At 40.8% G+C, this 18,693-nt stretch overlaps 1 protein-coding gene across 14 annotated transcripts in view; it reads left to right on the top strand.

The window, feature by feature from the left end:
• Positions 1-18,693, top strand: part of msi2b (musashi RNA-binding protein 2b) — a 234,831-nt gene that overhangs the window by 70,069 nt on the left and 146,069 nt on the right. For all 14 annotated transcript variants that reach the window (XM_075486264.1, XM_075486258.1, XM_075486262.1 and 11 more), the window contains exon 6: positions 6,902-6,994. In XM_075486264.1, coding sequence (XP_075342379.1) covers positions 6,902-6,994 — 93 coding nt within the window. The remainder of the gene's footprint in view (positions 1-6,901; positions 6,995-18,693) is intronic.

Below are 18,693 nucleotides of genomic sequence, written 5' to 3'. Positions count from 1 at the left end.
TAATCTTCTCCCATATCCTGCTTGGTGAGTTAATAACATTCTTGTCTTGGTTTTGCATGTATGTTCCATAATGGCCTTTTGTTGGTGTACCACAGAGGCTCTTTGTGGAAAATCTTAGACTTCTACCTGTGGCAGCAGACAAAATTCAAACCACAATAATATTGCATGCAGCCATATTAGCTTCTTTTTTCTTTTTTTTTCTCTTTGGGGAATTGTTTCACAGGCAGACGAAAGGAGGAAAGTCTTCACCGTACTTGCCACCAAAATGAAACAGCCTGGTCCTGAGTGGCTCTTAGACATGGCTTTAACAGATTTGTCCCAAGATTCTTTGCCTGCCGTTTGAGACAGAAGTGTGTTAAAGTAGCCAAAGTGCTGCTGTCTGTCTTTTGTATATATATGCAGTGCAAAGTTTTGCTTGTGCCATTGCACATGAACGTTTCTCCAGTCGGTTAATGTTTCGCGTTTACTTGTGACAAAAAGGGATTGTTAATGTGCGGATCGTTTACATTCTTAATAAGGTCAGGTTGTCGGTCCAACTTGGCGGTTACAAACACTCCTTTTTGTCCAGTTCCACCTCAGACCAAATACAGTAAGGCAGATTGCTGCAGACTTCTGCATTACACTGAACACTCCTCACACTTTTCTTACGGGGTCCCTGACTTGTTTTGTACTGTTAAATGAAGCCATGGTTGGTCGGAAGTAGTGGCTGACCATAACAGTGGCCATAAAGTAATACTTATACTTTAGCGCCGGTGTTGTGGTTAGCACTGTCACCTCACTGGAAGAAGGTTCCTGGTTTGAATTTTGGCCGGGACCTTTCATGATGGACATTTTTAATCTTTGGTGCTGAATTTCGCTGCTTCTGGAGAAACAAACTCGTGAAAAATGTCAAAACTTAAGCTATCATTCAGGAATGCATATTAATATTGAGATTTTGATATAAATGAACAGATGAATTACTGTATATACTTAAAGGATCAAAGGTCAACTTCACTCTGACGGTATGTAGTTCAGCAAAAACACTTTTCCTGCAATTATTCATCGTTAAATTTTAGAAACAGGAGGGAAGACCGACTATTCCTGTCACAATTGTAGCAATAGTTTATAGATTGTGCAACAAAAAGGTGGTCGTCACCTTTTCCACTTCACCTCTACCTAAGGCACATATTCATTATTAAAGGGGAACTGCGGTATTTTCAACATTAAGCCTCTTTTCTGAGTCGTCTGCAATAATCCATATCAAATTTCGTGGCGAAAAGTTGCTTCTATCATGTTTTATTTGGCAGCTCGTTCATGCTCGCACTATTTTCTTAGCGGTGGCGGAGTAATATCAACGAACATCCAGTACAAAATGTCAAATAAAACACGACAGAAGCCACTTTTCGCCACGAAATGTGATATGGATTACCAGTGCACACCAGTAACCACTCCGGTGAGTTGATGATTTTGAAAACGGACCTTTCTAGACATGTGCATGACTTGCCGTTCTGAAGCAGGTTGAGAAGAATCAAAATTAGGCAAATACCCGAGACAGCAGTAAACATCAAAATAGCGGTGAGGGGGGTTCTAAAACATTGCAGACGACTCAGAAAAGAGGCTTAATGTTGAAAATACCGCAGTTCCCCTTTAAACTACAAGGCTTGTAGTCTAATAGTGGCATGAAAAAAATAGGCACTTAAAAAAATGTAATTGATCTAATGACAATGATCACGACAGTCCTAACTGTGACTATATTTCATATTTGGTTGGATAATTAGGTAATGATTTGGATTTTGAAGCCCAGCTAAATGTATAGATCTGCTGTTCTGCTGGGGTAAAAAAATGCCTGTGTTCTACTTTGTAGAATCAATAGCTTCTTTTCACCAAAATCATTCAAATATGAAATGTCTCTTACTGTCTTGGCCACAACTTAATTGGCCAAGAACACAAACTCATACGAAGTCTGACTCTGTCATTACTGTCGTGACCTCGCATTAATACAGCAGACATACAGCACAATAATGAAGCCTAATCAAGTCAAGTCGAATCAGTTTTATTTTGATATCTCTGTCACCAATCAGATATTTTCCTCAAAGGGGGTTCACATATATCCTAGGACCCTTGACTCGGGGATTAACCTCCGATTAATGAGCAATTTGCAGCTTTACTGTCTAGCCGAGGCAAACATTTAAGTTAGAATAAAGAGGTGTACGGTTCCGATTTTGACTTTTCAACCAGTCTCCTCCTAATCTTTGAAAACATTTAAATAGTTGAGGGCTTAGACATAATTTTTAAAGTGAGAGGCACCGATCCAACAGCTTTTTTTTTTCATGACCTTAAAGTAACAGTCCTACTCTTCTTAGAAAATACAGTGTGCCCTTTTGTTCCGTCTGTTTCATTAAAAACTGCTAACAGGTGTTGATAAAAGTGCACTTGAAGCTTTTTACATATTTGCCTCTCTCTGTATGAAACATGCCTTCTAATTCCATGATGAATGCACCTGGGCAGTAATTGTTGTAACCCCTCACACACAAACACCGCTTTCTGCACTTGTTAAGCTCATTCGTGTATAGGTAGTCAGAAACTTTGTCATCCACACTGTCGGCTCTCCTTAATGTCTCTCAGGGATGTGCAAAAATAACTGAATGTTTAAAAAAATTGGGTTAAAGGAAAACTGGGTTGAAGAATGGTCCATTTTTAAAGCATCAGCTTGAGTTGAAATGTTGTTGAGAAAGACTTTGGAAACGCTGAAGCCAGACCCAAACGATCAGAACGAATGTTGCTTTAAATGCAGCCTTTGGATTTCCCTGCTCTCCACTGGCTATTACTGCATAGTGCCACTTAAATGAAAAAGTGCATTTGTTCAAATGGATAATGGTCTGTGTCAAATTAAAGTAATTTCATCCAATCATCTTGGTGTTATTGGATTAGCTACTTATTTAAAAAAAAAAACAACAGCAGTCATTTAAATCATCGGGAAATATCTGATTTAATTTTGAGTTCAAATGTTTTACGGAGACTTTGATTCAAAGCGCCTCCTCCAGACTTTCACACGCATCACAAACTGTGAATGTCTTTTCTATTCTTGAAACCTAAAAAGCGAAAGAAAGGGCCATTTATGCTGTTCAATATTCATCTATTTCTTGTGCAATAGAACATTGGCATATCATCGGTTTAGATTCAGGACTGAGTGCGTGTGTCTGTTGTCCTCCTCAAGTTTTACAGAAGAGAACCCCCAACTCACGCAAGATACTTGCACCTACAAGCATTAACGTACGGTGCAGGAAGAAAATCTGGCATCAAAGGGGTCACAGCCCCCTGCTGCCAATGTTTTCTACATCTTAAAGTGCCCTGCTGGCTTCACACACGTGAGAAAAAGCACCTGTTCCCTTAAGATATATATTGCTAAACATTATAGGACATAATGTAGCTGTACATTTGATATTTTACTTCTCCAGGATGATATGTTTCTACGTCAGGTAATTCAAAAGGTGTGCCTCTTCTAATTATTATATATCAAGGATTTTGTAGTTGATTGCTCTTATTGTGACAGATTTTTACAGGGAATGTTGTGTGATGTTGATATTAGAATTATTATGCTTTGGACCTAAACCTAGTGTTTTTGTCACGATTATTTTGTTTATCGAGACTTTTTGCGATGTAGATCCTTGGAAAATTGAACATTTTATGTATCACCTGCGTTTATTGACACGTAAAATGTCTTTTAATCACATCTCATTAATAGGCCTCCAGTTTAGCTGCGTCCTCGCTCCTGTTACCTGTTAACACGTCTTTCCAGCCAACATTTATTAAGCTACTGTCGCCACTGAGAGAAAGATAATTTGGTTGCACCAGTAGTAAAGCAATCCCAGCAGCAATTGGGCACACATGTCAAAGGGGTATAAAGACGAGCCTGAGAGCTTGACTGGCCGCAGCTTAATGGGAGAAGTGTGAAACATGACCGGGGAATGGGTGGCCCGGAAGGGAGGTAGGACAAACAGCTGATGTTGAGAGGCAAACAGAGATGAGCATCAACTTGTTTATTTTAATTTATTTTTTTCACCTAGATTGGCAATGATAAAAGTGAGTGATGTTGATAAATACTCACACAGCCAGTTTATCAGCAGCTGTCTGGCTTGGGGTTGCCGGCGGCAGCATTCAGTGCTGATAACCCCTGAGGCCTGAGGGATGAGGCATGATGTTGGGAGGAGGAGGGGTGCAGAGGATTATTCAGCTGCTGGGTCTTGGCCAGTCGAAATGTGCTAAAGTGTCTACTTTAGCAGTTGATATTTTGCATGTCTGCCTGTGGAAGTCAGATACTGCCGTGTAAGGAAAAAGAAACATTAGTGAGGCTGTGCTGCTTGTTACTGAGCAGGAAAAAGCTGCTGGATGAAGGCAGAAATCGAAAGTAGTTTATTTTTCTGTACTGGATGACATCTTAGACGCAACTTATCAGGCTTAGGTTTGTATCGTCACACTTGTACATGTAGCGGATGCGACTTTGTTCAAATTTGAACACAGTGACTGCATGTTACCGTGTTAGATTAGCACAGCACCAGGTTAAAAGTCAAGTGATGGCTAAGTCATCTGGATGAGATCATATTTAACTCCAGACCAAAGTGAATCCCTGGAGCCGTGTGGTGTGTCAGAAATGTTTGTACTATTCTTTTGTGGATTGTTTGGACTGTGGTCTGCGCAGACTGTATATTGATTGGCTGAGAAGGTCAAGCCTATTTGGACACCTGTATGCCATTTCTAATTACTACATAAGCTGTGTTTGCATATTTAAGCCTCTGGCCCATTGCACATTCTCATGAAAGCTGTTAAAGCGCTCAGGTAAACATGTTGCTTTGGTCAGTGTAATAAGACATCCTTGATTATATTTTGGTTGATGTGCGTGGGATGTCTACCGCGATCTTTTACGATTACTTTTCTCCGAGTGTTTGTTCATCGAGCAATTGCCTGCACGGAGATATATACTGTGTGCAGAGCTCTTTTTTTTCCTTTCACCTCTAAATTGGTGTTACAACGGAGAATAAATGGAAATGTTTGAAATGTATTACAGTTTCTTTTCATACATAGGAGCACATTTGAGATGAACGCATTTCTATTTTCTTTCATTTCTTACTGCTTTTGCTCAAAACTTTGACTTATTGAATTTTTATAAAATGATTATGAGTGTAATGAACACAAAAATCTATAAAGAAAAACACCAACTGTAAGAAGGGCCCATGTGTGGGAGGCTGTGTGCATATGTGCCGGCTATGTGCCTGTGAGACTGTGGGCACCTGGAAAGCACTTGACAGATGGTTGCTTCAGCTCTCGCTGAACGTTGCTGCTTTTTTCTCCATGTTAGGCCTCTTTCATATCAAAAGTGTTTTGGTCAGCGTTTTTGATCAAGGTAGACTCTTTCAGTCGTCGTGATTGTTTGCTGGATATCTCTAGAGTGTGTTTATCCTGCCCCCCTCATTTATTTTTGTTTGATTTCAGCAAGCCGAGGGAGATCAGAGCTTCCACTCTTTCCGCTCCTGTTTTTTCCCCCTCGTCATTAAGATTACACCGCAGTACATCAGACATCATTATATGCTTGGCCATTTCAGTTAATTCTCAATATCCAGCATTGACTTAGAAATAAAAGAGACCGTAAAGATTTTACTTAGGGAGAAAGTGTTTTTCAAAGCAAAGTAGTACACATTAATATCGTATTTCATTTGTTTCTTTCGCGTCTTCTTAGCCAAATGGGTGCAAGAATAACAAATTAGCTTGATAGTTAGACCATCCACTTTGATCGTTACTGAACCAGATTTTCACTTTTAGTTCCCCATATCCTTAATTCTGATTAGCTCAACAGGTAATGTACATAATAGTCTATGCCACAGTAACCAGGAAGCATTCTGTGTGCCTCAAACACGTGCAGGTTGATCACCTGTGTGTGTCTGTGTCCACATGTGGACCACATGTGGTCGCCTGAAACACGCAGGGTGAACCAGATCAGGCCGAAGCAAAACAACATGATAGATAACATCATCAATGCCACGTCATGAAGCGCAGCCCGAGTATTGTGCCGATGCACTTTAAACATTTCATACTGATAAATTAAGCAGACCTCTTAGGGATGCTTAGTTAGTCTCACATGTTGTAGTAATAAAGCCTGATTAAAATGTTCAGAATTGTTCTTCAGCAAAGAAAATCGGCACCTTTGCCAACCCCTGTTATTGAGGTCTGATTGTAAGCTAGCGTTGTGTTTATTAAAACTGTCAGCATTTCTCTTAATTTCATTTGCTCTGTGATAAATTTTTAATTTAGCCGCATGTGCAACTAAAGAAATAGTCCCTCCCAGATTTTACACTCAGGCTGGTGTATTTCCCTCAGAAATTGCCCTCCTAATTTTAGCGTGTGCTCTGCAGCAGATGTTTGTGCCCTTTTTGATGCTGTGGGTAATAATCCTTAATATTCTTGCCATTTGAAACTAAATGAGCCTTTAATGCACTCTGGTTCCATCTTCCAGCACTCATTAATTGTCTTTTGAAAGTCCATAAATTATTCCTGTTTTTTTCCCCCCCATTTTTAGTTTTGTGAAGATAAACAGAAACTTATATGGCTGAAATGGGCATCTTTAATTCTCTGACACTCACTTTTGAGAATGGCTTCCAATGTAAATGTCAGGAGTGACATGAAATTCAAAGAGCTGTGATATTTTCCCTTCTGTAACCTTCAGGATTCGCAGCCCTGCTCGGTAGTAACATTATAATGCGAAAGTGTTTTAAAAGACGTCATTATATGACTATTCATTCCTGTCTTCACTCCTTTCTATCACCACAGGGGCTGCTCACTGTTTGGTGCTTCATTAAAGATGTTTAAAGATGTGCGGTGTATTTGAAGACTTGTCACTCATCTTCTCCTCTCGCCCTTTTCCTTCCAGATGGTCACAAGAACAAAGAAAATATTTGTGGGTGGCTTGTCAGCCAATACAGTAGTGGAAGATGTGAAGCAGTATTTTGAACAGTTTGGGAAGGTAAGACTGTTTTTGTTACTACCTGCATTGTGTTTTCACTGTCACATCCAAGCACTTCACTGCACAGCGTGTTGTTTAGTGTTATCAATTAGATATAAGAAAATCAGTTGCTTGATCACGGCTTATTTTTAGGATTTTATTGATAGTGGTATCAATACAGCCCGAACCAACGCAATTCAACTGTAGGAAAGAAATTTGCGGACACATTCTGCTGTTTGGGCATCTGAATTCAGCTTTATACTAAGAAGATTTAGCTGTTAATGGATGTTTGCGTGATCATTTAGGAATATAAATGAGATGTCCTTAAGATTAATGTTATTTTCACAATGAATACTAGTGTTACCTTGGCGTGATGAGGCCAGGACAGTTGCACATTTTCTTTGATAAATTACAGCTGAAAGAGGGCCCGGTGACTGCAGTCTGGATGTAGCAGTTGATGTTTTGATAAAGCAGTCTATGACACGGAACATCCTTGTGTGGATTTGCTGCGTTTAGATACCTGCTGCATGTTCTGCATCTCAGGCTATAAAACAATACCAGTTTTTTTTTAGCCTTAGCAGAAGCCACAAGTCTCAGTTTGGGTCCTCTCTCACAATAAGATAAATAAGAAAAACTGTGACAGGCAAACAGCTGAAAATGTGGCAGCAGCTTCACAAAGCCTGCCATGCCTGGTCAAGAACATACATTTTGCCTACAAAGCAAACAAGCAATGACAACCAGCTGCCATGACCAACCCACAGCATGACATCAGATTCAAATATAGTTTGGCAAAGACATCTGAGCTATAGTTCTGATGTTGTGACATTATTTTTGTGTTTTCTGAGAGAACAACACCCTCACTTCATATAACAGAGGCTGATATTTAGCTGCTTGCTGCTGCAGAAACTGCTGCAGTTTCTACATGCTGCTCTCATGACCGTTCCCCCCAGCTGAGTGAGGCATGTATGCACACCCTTTCAGGCAAGGACAGACGCACGGCACACGCATGCACATCTCTCAAGCATGTGCACAGACACAAACAGGCTTTGATACAGTGGCAGCATTTCACAGATAATTTCCCCACACTAAGCAGAGATCCATTTCCCTTATGTCTTATTCCACATCAGCCAAGGTCACCTTCAGCTGATCCACTCCGTGTAACATCAACGCTTGACCTTGAGTTTAAACAATTTTGGTGAGGATGGATTTTTCACAGGCACATAATGTACCATCTCCTGAAGGAGACGAAAGAGCTCTTCTAAATTAATAGAAACATTTCGTCTTTTTGTTCGGAGACAGTGTGCAGCCAGCTCTTCTCTAGAAAGCACAGTGATATTTTCTTGACTGAAAATGAGCAAGGTGAAGGACTTTGTTTTGCTCATCTTCTGTGGATGAGCATCAAAGACCTCACTGCGGCCAGGTCTGCCGTTCCAAATAAAGATGGCTTATTTGCACAATAAAACAAAGCAAGCAAATATTCAGCATGACTTTGCAATCAATGGATGTGAGAAAGGACTCAAAATGATTTTTGACTTGATTGAATGACATAATTGACTTGATTATACAAAGTTTTTTTCCTCCTTGAGGAATCCTCAAATGCTTAGGAGGAAACAAACAAATCAGACTGATTGAGCAAGCTTGTGTGCATGTTTCTGTACGTGCTTTTATAGCCTACTTGGGTTGCTTGGATGTGTTAGCTTTACTGCTCTTGCCATGCGGGAGTGTGACGGCGATTAAGCGTATTTTTGTGATTGGGTGATTAGGGGTCTCTGTGTGTGTGTGTTTGTATAAGGGGGTTTGAGTGTCTTCTGCAAAAAAAAAACAATCACAGCAGATATTGCGGGCAATGACAGACAAAATGCAGTGCAAAAAGAGGTTTTATGCGTTTTGTGTGTCCTTCCTTTCTACCTTACACATCCTAGGATTTATTAAATAACCTGTCTGTCAGTGCAACCTACCATTATCGCCACATACACACCGCTCGGAAGGCTTATCCACAGAAGGAGAAACCAATTAATTCAGTTTGCCCTTCACAGAATCTTGGTGGCAGTATGCATGTCAGTCTGTCAGACAGCCATCAGTCTGTCTTTCTGTCTGTCAGCCCATGTGCATGTCAAGGGGGACATTAGCCAGCATGGAGGCAAGGCAGCTAGTCATTTATATTTCTGGGAAGTCTGTTTTGAAGCACTTATCAATCATCACACAACTACAGCTTAAGGCACCAGAAAATGTTCCTCCTTCCTGGGAACAAGCCATTTCACTGATATTATTTAGTAAGTTATGTGAACAGCATGTGTGTGTATAAGCGAGGCAGCATGGGCCAATTAGCTGGATGTGGTCTACAGAGATAGCAGTGGTTGGGAGGCAGTGGAGGAGAAACAGCTGGTGTGGCCACAATTGGGTCACAGGTTCTGTCTGTGACCTCCACACCTCGCCTCCCTCCCACTCCGGTCCTTCCTCTCTGTCTCCATTCTGTCAGGGGGAGATGGTGCATTTGTTGTGGAGAGAGGCTGACAGCTCTCGTGCACATCACTCCCTCTGCCTCTCTCCCAGCCGTCACGATTAGGAAAGAGCACGTACCTGAGCCTGGCACAACTTCAGAGAAGCTGCTCCAAAGCCAGACGCACTCTTTCTTTATTTGTCACCTACAGTAAATGTGGAAAGTATGTGTTTGAGGTGATTGTGGCAGTCATTTGAACGGAGCTGAAGTGTGGTTGTGTTTGACTGATACTAATGCATCTCAGATGGATCCCATTACCTGCCTAATAGTAGCCACATCCTGCTTTCCATTCTTTTTTTCTCGGGCAGCACACGTCACTTCAGCCCCGCAAGCCAGATGAGACAATCTTATCAGTACTGGCCGGCTTCCCTTTATATTCAAGGACTCTTAACTGGAGGCTGCTGCTATTTCTGCATTGCAGTAAAGTCACATTAATCAGTGGGCTGTTTGTGCTAGTATGTGTCTTTGTGTGGACTTAAAAAAGGGTAAGAAGTGACAATGCTAACCCTAGTTATCAATATTCATTTGATTGTTTCCCCTCCCATATAAAGCCTTTCTAGCTGCTACAGATTTATTTGTCAGCATGTACATGCATTTAACTTTGCCAAGGCTACATTTTCTTTTGTCTGTATTTAGCATTGTGAAAAATGGAAGCCGCAGCAGCCTCCCTCTTATTGTTATAAAGATAAGTTTATGCTTAATTTGATGATTAAAAGTTATTTCAAGCCTGGGTCCACAGTCGGTGCACACTGCCCACTGGGCATCAGCTCTGAAAGTGAGCCTGTAGAAATGTAGCTGAACCACTACCACCATTACAACACCAAATAAAGAATATTTGCTTTCTTATTGTGGTAGTTTGTCAGTAGAAACAGTGTTACTTTGGTACTAATCTGAGACTCTGCTCAGCTGCCACAATAATCAATATGTAGCTTTAAATTACAAAGCTTTCATATAAGGAACAGCTTACTGGGAATAACATGTTGTGGTCAAAAATACAGTGCTTTGTGCATTGTTATTACTTATTTGCATTTCTTATGCTCCAATAATGAAACGTTCATTTACAAACGCCCACCATTTCAAAATTTTCCACTGAGGCAAGAGCTTGATTAAAGATGGGAGAGGGTGTGATGGCACCTTATACATTTGGATGTGATGTACCAGCAGAGCCCTGCCCAGGCATGAAAACAGCTCTCCCCACTGTTAAAAGCCTAATTAGCTGTGGTGGCTAATGCTTCCTCATTGGTTTATGGTAATCCTCTTTAAGTCCTCTCATAGTACCCTTATTTGCCTTAGCTGATACAACTACAGCTCACCGACTCAGTTTCTGCACTCCTGTCCATTGGCTTGACTGAGCCCGAAGCTGACTTTTTAGTTTCATCAGAGCTACTTGCTTCCATGTCACTGGGCTGCCACAATCATCCCTTTATGTCCAGGCAGTTCTGGTTCTCATGCTCCACTGGTCCAGAGCCAGATCCTGGAGGTGGAGCTGAGTGGGAGGAGGCACTTAACCAGTTCACTGCCACTGGGCTCCGAATGAATAAAGGTAGACACACAGGTTATGAAAACAATGAAAGCAATGGTGTATAGTGAAGGGAAAAGAAATGTCACTCTGGAGATGTGACTGAAAGAGTGATGACATCTATTGGAGGACACTGGAAGGATGAGTGAGCTGGAAAAAGATCATTGTCATTGCACACAGAGTGTGTCTTCTCTCAGCCAACAGCTGCCCTGTGCTTTTTCTGTAGTGCTTCACACTTTATGAGGGAACAAGCAGCATGCTTCTCTCATACTTTCACAGAGATGAAGCAGATAAGGGTAAGAACTGAAATGATAAAAGCATTAGGAAGAGAGTGCACAAAATTTGTTCTGGGGCTCTGGTAATCTAATACCACGGCTGACATTTTGCAAGCCCTTATATTTTGCAAATGGTGGAAAGAATAACTCTGTGTGACCGTCTGTGAAAACCGCATTAATTAATTTTGCATACCTGCCCTGGCACCTTAGTGAAGGTTTTCAGGTATTCAAAGAAAAGAAAAAAGAAAAAGCAGCCTTGATGACAATTAGTATCAGTGAAACATACTCTTGAATGTTGTCTTTAGAGAGTGCATTTGAATCACTTTGCAGAGATTACAAATCACCTCTAATCATTGATCTCATCATTCCTGTCTTATCTGTTTGATTGCAGACCTAAATTTAACCTTGGGTTGCATTAAGCCTTTTCCAACAACTCAAACACACTACATGGGGCTTAAAATAGATCCTGTAAGGGTGCATATTAATTGTACTTTGACTTGTTCACATGTTCAATACGCTCAATGTCTGAAATGGCAAATATGGATGATGAGTGCAGAAAAATACACTTTAGACAAGGGAAAAAAGGAGCCTAATCAGGCGACCACAGTCCTTCATTTCCCTTCCTCGGCTGGTGCAGGTGCACATTTGCATGCAATTTACATGGTGGCTCGCATTGACCACTACTACTCCAATGTCTGTGTCCATCATCCGCTGACATTCTGTGATTGTTTCCTCTCTGCTGTGACTCACCCAATCAGCTGAGGATATAGTCTGGTTCCAGTGATTATAAGGAGTGATCAGAGCAACAATGATGGAGCATGTGCCTTGTTGTGGAAATTTAGCCAGAGGCTTCAATCTCATTGCAGTCTCTTGTAGTTAGTGACTGAGACTAGCAGTGAGAAGGGCAATGCAATATAAATGAATAGGCTATGAATGTGGATATGACTGTGGTGCTGCAGGGACACGGAGGGAGAAGTGGCCTGTTAGACAAACTGTTTCATATCCCCCTTGACCTTTATTTGCCCACTGGCCTAGCAACATTTCCAATAGAGTGGCTTTTAAATGGCTACTGAAGAATTGAGGTCTATTTTAGACCTGGTCCTTTTTTTTTTTTCCTCCTGTGTTCGTCTTTATGGGAGAGAATGAACAGTATGAATGTACAAATGTTAAAGCATGTTGTCTTTACCGCAGACGGCTGAATATCCACTGGAAGAATCGGACGTTTGGCATAGGATGAAACAGAGTTTTGACTTTTGCCGATCAGAAAAATATCAGCTGATCTTCTTCAACAATACGATCCTGTGCAGTTAAGGCGGCTCACGAAGAGCTGTGGATCAAAGGAGATTGACACCTTTCTGTAGGTCTGTAGTCTCATCTCCCAGCTGTCCCTCCTGAAATGGCTCCCTCGGGATAAACTGGGATTGGCTTGATTGTGTTATCGGTGACTGATCGGGTCATTGAGTGATGGAATTTTGAGCCCCTGTTCTGCTTAAAGAATGAAATGTTTAAAGAAGATTGACTGTGATTGGATCAGATCCAGCACCTGCTCAAAGGGGTCAATCAGGTGAAGGCAGGAGGCGGCAATCTCTGCTGTGCTATTGTGACGCGACGAGACGGCCGAATTAATGTGTGTTGGGGTAGAGGTTTGATGGTGGTGGTGGATAGATGGTAGGAGGGGTGAGCGCCGAGATGCCATTCAACGGGGAAGCGGTTTTAAAAATGTCATCAGAGGAAGTGTCATGAGTAATTTGCAGCAGTCTCGCCATCAGGCTGGTGTGGAGGTGGACACCTCGGCTTTGCAAATTGCAGTCCAGTCCTTAGGGAATCTTATGTGGGAGAGCACCACTGAGATTCCAAGAAGTGTTTTACCTCAGTGGATGTGTAATGTCTTTTGAAATATGCTTTGTGTGTTCCTAAGATTAGAATTTAGATTTAAAAAAATAAAAAGATAACTGGACACGTCACAGCCTAATAAGAACAAAAAATGACGTTGAATATTACGGCTCATTTGATAGGCTTATAAGGAACAAACCAACCTTTGAACACTCCCCACCCCTCTGCAAAAAACATTTTAATCGCTATTTGGCATTTATTCTCACAGAAGGTTGTCGATGCCTCAAAAACCTTCAGTGAAGGAAAGCACTGAGTGTGAAACCTCAAGTCAGCAGCACCTGGACAAAAGGCATTTCACACAGCTTAAATGATGACCACGCAAAATGCTCACACAACATCTGAGCTCATGCACACAGAGCTTTATAGATCTTGTGACATTTGTTAAGGGCATTTGTGCTGTCCCTGGATGGATTTATCCCTGTTGCCTAAACAGAAGGCAATGTGAATAGAAATACTCAAGTTTGACCTTTAACTCTGATGCTTTATTCACATTTCAGACGGTGGACTGAAACATTTTTCTTCTTCCCTTTAACAATGTGAAATTTGATGGAACTTTTCACCAACCTTCGTCATTTCCATCCCTTACTCTTGATGAAAGAATCCATGCATCAGTGAAGCTTTTGTCACCATTTACAGTCTAAATAAACAACAGAGAAAATGGTCTCATAAATGTCTGAGAACAAGCAGAAAGATGGTTTTAACTTTTGTGAAATGAGACTTAACGCATCTCATTAAAAGACGGTAAGGAAAGCATGGCTGTCAGTGGGCTCATGCTGTCTGACATCCCACAACACTTATGTTTGTAGCGCCATGTGTATTCAATGTAAGTGCTGACTTCAAGTGGCTCTTTGCTTGTGCTTCTCCAAAGCCACCTACTGCAGTTTGACCAGGTCCACAGGCAGCTCCAGCTCATTCCTCCTACGCATTACCTTCTTGAGATCACAGAATAAAATGTTCTTGCATGGAAATGTACACATTGTGCTGGGGCTTGATGTGAAGGGCTAATGACGTCTTAAAGGTTTCACTTATCTAAAACACCTACTGCTCATGCCTGCACGTCTCTGTGTGGTGAAAGTGGTCGGTTGTCTAGATTTAAGGCCCGAAGCCATCCGATATTCTGAAATGCAGTTCTCAGAAATTGCTTGTGAGGTTTTCTTATGATACAATTGTAACATTCAACATTGGTACTGACAGTCTCATTACACCCAGTGCTATTTATCTGGAGCACAGCAAGAATGCCAAACAAAATGGAGTAATTGCAATAAAAAATGTACTGTCAATAAAAGATGCTGATGCAGTGGTTACAGTTTTCTACCTGGCCCGTCCTTTTCTCTTATACGGATCCTTTTCAGAAGGATTGTTGGGTAAATGCATTGTTTTATACTTTCATTCGTAGAGATTAGTCCATGGTTGCAGTGATTATGCCATTATTGCTAAAACAGGACGAGTTGACATGCCGCTGGCACGTTGAGTCTGACTCAAGGCTGTAAACTAAATGCTAATGTCAGCATTGATATTTTCACAGTGACAATGTTGACAAGCTGTTGTGGATAACTTGAAGTTATGACTGAAAGGTTGCTAGATTAATCGTAAGGGGAACATAGGAAATAAAAAAAATCATTAGGAAAAATGTCCGCGTCAGCCGATCTGTAGCTCAGATTTTGTGAGAAACCATTCCAGCCAAACCCATTCATTAGTTTTCAGGATACTTTAACTTAGAACCATCAATCTTCTCATGGCTCTAGGGAGAAGTCACTGGATCACTAAAGTTATTGTGATTCATCCTTTGGCAGCAGCTATTATCCTGATTATTTAATGTTTCAGTTTGGACCTGTGATAAGATTGTTATCACCACAGCCTTACAATGATTCACTGAAATATAGCTTTCTAAATCTTAAAAGGCTTAGACTCTTATTGGATTGAGGAGAGGGCTTAAGTTTGCAGGGAGGTGAGTGTCGGTTAATTTTTTGTGTAACTCGGTCCTCCTTTACGGCGTGTAACAATAAAGATGAGGTGTGAAACTGCACATATTGGTGTTTACATAGCTTTACCGAGAACTCAGATGTAAATGAATCACTGCATATTAGAGTTTAAAATGAGCCCACTTATCCATCTGTTACTGTGTGTGTTTTTCTCCTTTTATTCCAAATGTCACAACTATGTTTTCATTGGGGTAGAATTATCTTAAAGTCTCTGTTACGTTTCCTTTGTTGTGGAACAAGCAGTTTATCACCTTTCTGCTGTGTCACTACAGTAGCCCAGAAAGCCCAAACCAAACACTGGTTTTCGTGGTTTTCGTGCTTTACAGCCACGCAGTTCAGTTATGATGCAGGATCTTTACTTTATGTTTTGTGGCTAAATTCAAGACATTTAATACAGATTAAAAAAGATTCTCCTCTGTTATTTAAGTAATGGAATATTGATTTTTGCTTTTATTGTAAGCACATAGTGATTTTACATCGTACTGATGGCAGATGCCATCTTGTTAGTCTTGTTTATTATTTCGTTAAGTTGTTTTTTTCTTTTCTAGTTATAGTTACAAATTCCCTCCACATCTGTAAACTTGCATTTTTAGTTTCTTCTTATGTTATCATCAGTAATTTTGCAGTAATATCTTTATTATGAATTATTTTGGCCATATTCCAACCAAATACTTGGAATATGGCTTAAGCTTTATAAAAGTCTTTCAAATCTATACGTTTCTGAATCAAAAGGCCTGGAGACTTTCCCAAGAGACGGCCTATGATAACATTTTTGCCAGCTGCTGAGATTGTAAAACCATATCAGCATCCTCAAACTGAACCAAATCATTGCAGTGGACTTTTGTGGTCCACTATAATTACATCCACCTCCCTGCAGACCAGAGAGGTGGATGTAATTGCAAAATTTGATGTCAGTTAGACAAAGATGTGTGACAAGTCCATTTAGCATTTGATTTTAACCAACACATTCACTGCTGAATAAGCTACATGAAATACCAGGCAGGGGAAGTTGTTCTATATGTGTGTGTACACATCAAAGACTCAGACCTTCATTATGTCACACAATGAGCAGTAGATTAACATAACATTTACTAAACAAAGGTCTCCTGCTTTAATCTTTGTTCCTGCAGATGTTCCTGCCGTCCACTCTCAACGTGCACCGGATTTCAGCCTCAAACAGAATTGATAGAATTAACAAGAGCCCATTTCGAAGCAAGGAAAATAAATTGTTACTTATTTCATTAACACACAAGCAAGAGAATTGGGCAGTGCACACAAGCACTGGGCGCTGCACCTCTGCAGGCTTCCAGGGTTTAGCCAGTCAAACAAAAGTGAGCATTTAGGCTTAAGAAACCTTTGGGGCCGCATACAAGGCAACAATGAGTAGGGAATTTTTTTTAACCGTGACTAATGCAAAGACATCTCTGTAGTGAAGTCCCAGCATAAATATATAGGACTGGAAATGAGCAGAGAAGCATGGAGGGCCCAGGGTTCAAGCTCATTCTCATTTGATGCAATGTGCACACTTGTGTGTCTCACACTTCTGTGCATCACTTTTATGGAACTACGTGGTGCAGAGGAAATGAAGCGTGACAAAGCAAAGATTTGACAGTCTCTTGTCAGCAACATTTTAGGTGAATTAAATTCTCCTTGAAGAAATCGTTTAGCATTTGCGAAACAGACTAATTTACTTTCTTGTGCAGAGTTAGATAAGAAGATTGATGTTTGTCTACTCAATACAAAGCAACAGCCAACATTCCAGATTAGATTAGCACAAAGAATATAAACATCTAACCTTGCTCTGTCCAGCAGGTGTAAAGATTCACCTGGGATCAGGCTTGTTCTAATTGAGTGGATAAGAGTTTGTTGATGAATTTTTCGGTGATTTTTCTATGGAAACAAATGGGCTTTTATGAAAGATACTTTGAGACAGGGATGGAAAAAATGATGGGGTATATCGTGTCATAAATATTATGTATTGAAGTATTTTCATACGTATCCAGTTGGAAAATAAAACAATGCAGAAGATTCTTCGCTAAGGGCAAAGGTAAATTTAATATAGCGTTAGCACTCGTCTGTGATTCTCAGTGATGTATCGAGGCCTCACTCCAGACATTTTCTGCTTGTTATGAAGCACTTACTTTGGGTTATAGGTTCAGGTTGAGGTTGTACTAGTGTTTAAGACCTAGTTTAATTTACAGGGCTCAACATTTTCATTAATGTTGTTTGCACTGTGTTTGTCCCCATGTCATTATGCTGCCATCCATCTCCCTTGGCTCTGCTGACCTCTAGGTTTGATTTACTGTGATTTTAATGCCTTTATGTCTTTGTTTGCTAAACCATGAGCCTACTCCTTAGAAATGAATAATGCAGTGAGTGAGTGGAGACCGTGCACACAATGCTAGAGAGTGACAGACCGCTATCTTAGCTGCCATGCTATGAATAATCTTGAGCTTATTTCCCCAAGTGGTATCTCAGGGTTCTGGTCGAATTGTCTAAAAGCTAAATAAGTCTGCTTGATTGAACTAATGGCAGAGAGCCAAGATCCTGCACCAAGTCTTGTCTTTCAGCTTAATCTTTTGGTCACAGACACATTGACCAAGCTCATAAGCACACACATGCCACACACACATGCCACACACACACACACACGTGTATACACACAAAGAGCTCCCTTCCAGGCCACTTCCTGATCAGGAAACTTTGAACCCAACATGTGGCCCATGAGTCCTATCCACAGGTAATTAGGTTTGATGGTTAGTTGAGCAGAAGCATAGATTTTATCCTTCTCTTAGTCTTGCCTCCCAGAGTGTTGCCTCAACTTGTTTTTGATAAGCCCGCTGCCATCCCAGCATCAGTCTCTTCCAGCTGAACGCACATTGTAAAAGCCACCAAGAAGCAGTCATCCCTTTTTTAAAGACGACTTAGCCACCAAAATAAAATGAGGTGGGCAGGAAACCGTTTTTTCATGACGAGACTGAGCACAGTATACAGTACGGCGTGTCTTGAGTTCTGCTGGAATAATTAGCTTCCGTAAATATAATGTGTGATTCTCTTGAGGGAACTTACTTTTTGTGTTTCCATTCAGAGTTTTGAACACTTTCGGTGAAGGCAGCTGCGCTGGGAACCGGGAATATGTTAATGCTCCCTCTCATTGGCACACGCACACACACGGAGGCCAACTGGCGGGGATATTGTCTTAGCAACAATTGTATTTCATTAAATTCACTGAAGTGGTCTGACCAAATTAGTGTCACTTAACATCTTTTGGTGAGCTGATGTGTGGACTTTCCAGTTTCTCATTTTCATCTTGTGATAGCACGGAGGATAATAGCATGCCCCCAGAAAATTTGCACATAATTTGTTTAGCTTAGAAGCAGAACCCTAAACCTTTGCAAGCTATCCGTCTCATAAGTGGGCAGATGATAGTTGCTGATACTGTGTCGGGGAAAAAGCCAGAATTACATTTAAAACGGCTTCGATTTTGATTTGATTAGAACTTTGTGTGAATATGATACAACCTCAACACAAAATAGGCATGCTGAGGTAAT

Source organism: Odontesthes bonariensis, chromosome 16 (genome assembly GCF_027942865.1).
Source record: "Odontesthes bonariensis isolate fOdoBon6 chromosome 16, fOdoBon6.hap1, whole genome shotgun sequence".
In the NCBI taxonomy this organism is placed as follows: Eukaryota; Metazoa; Chordata; class Actinopteri; order Atheriniformes; family Atherinopsidae; genus Odontesthes; species Odontesthes bonariensis.
The sequence above is the reverse complement of the archived record's forward strand: the minus strand, read 5'-3'. Positions and strand labels throughout refer to the sequence as shown.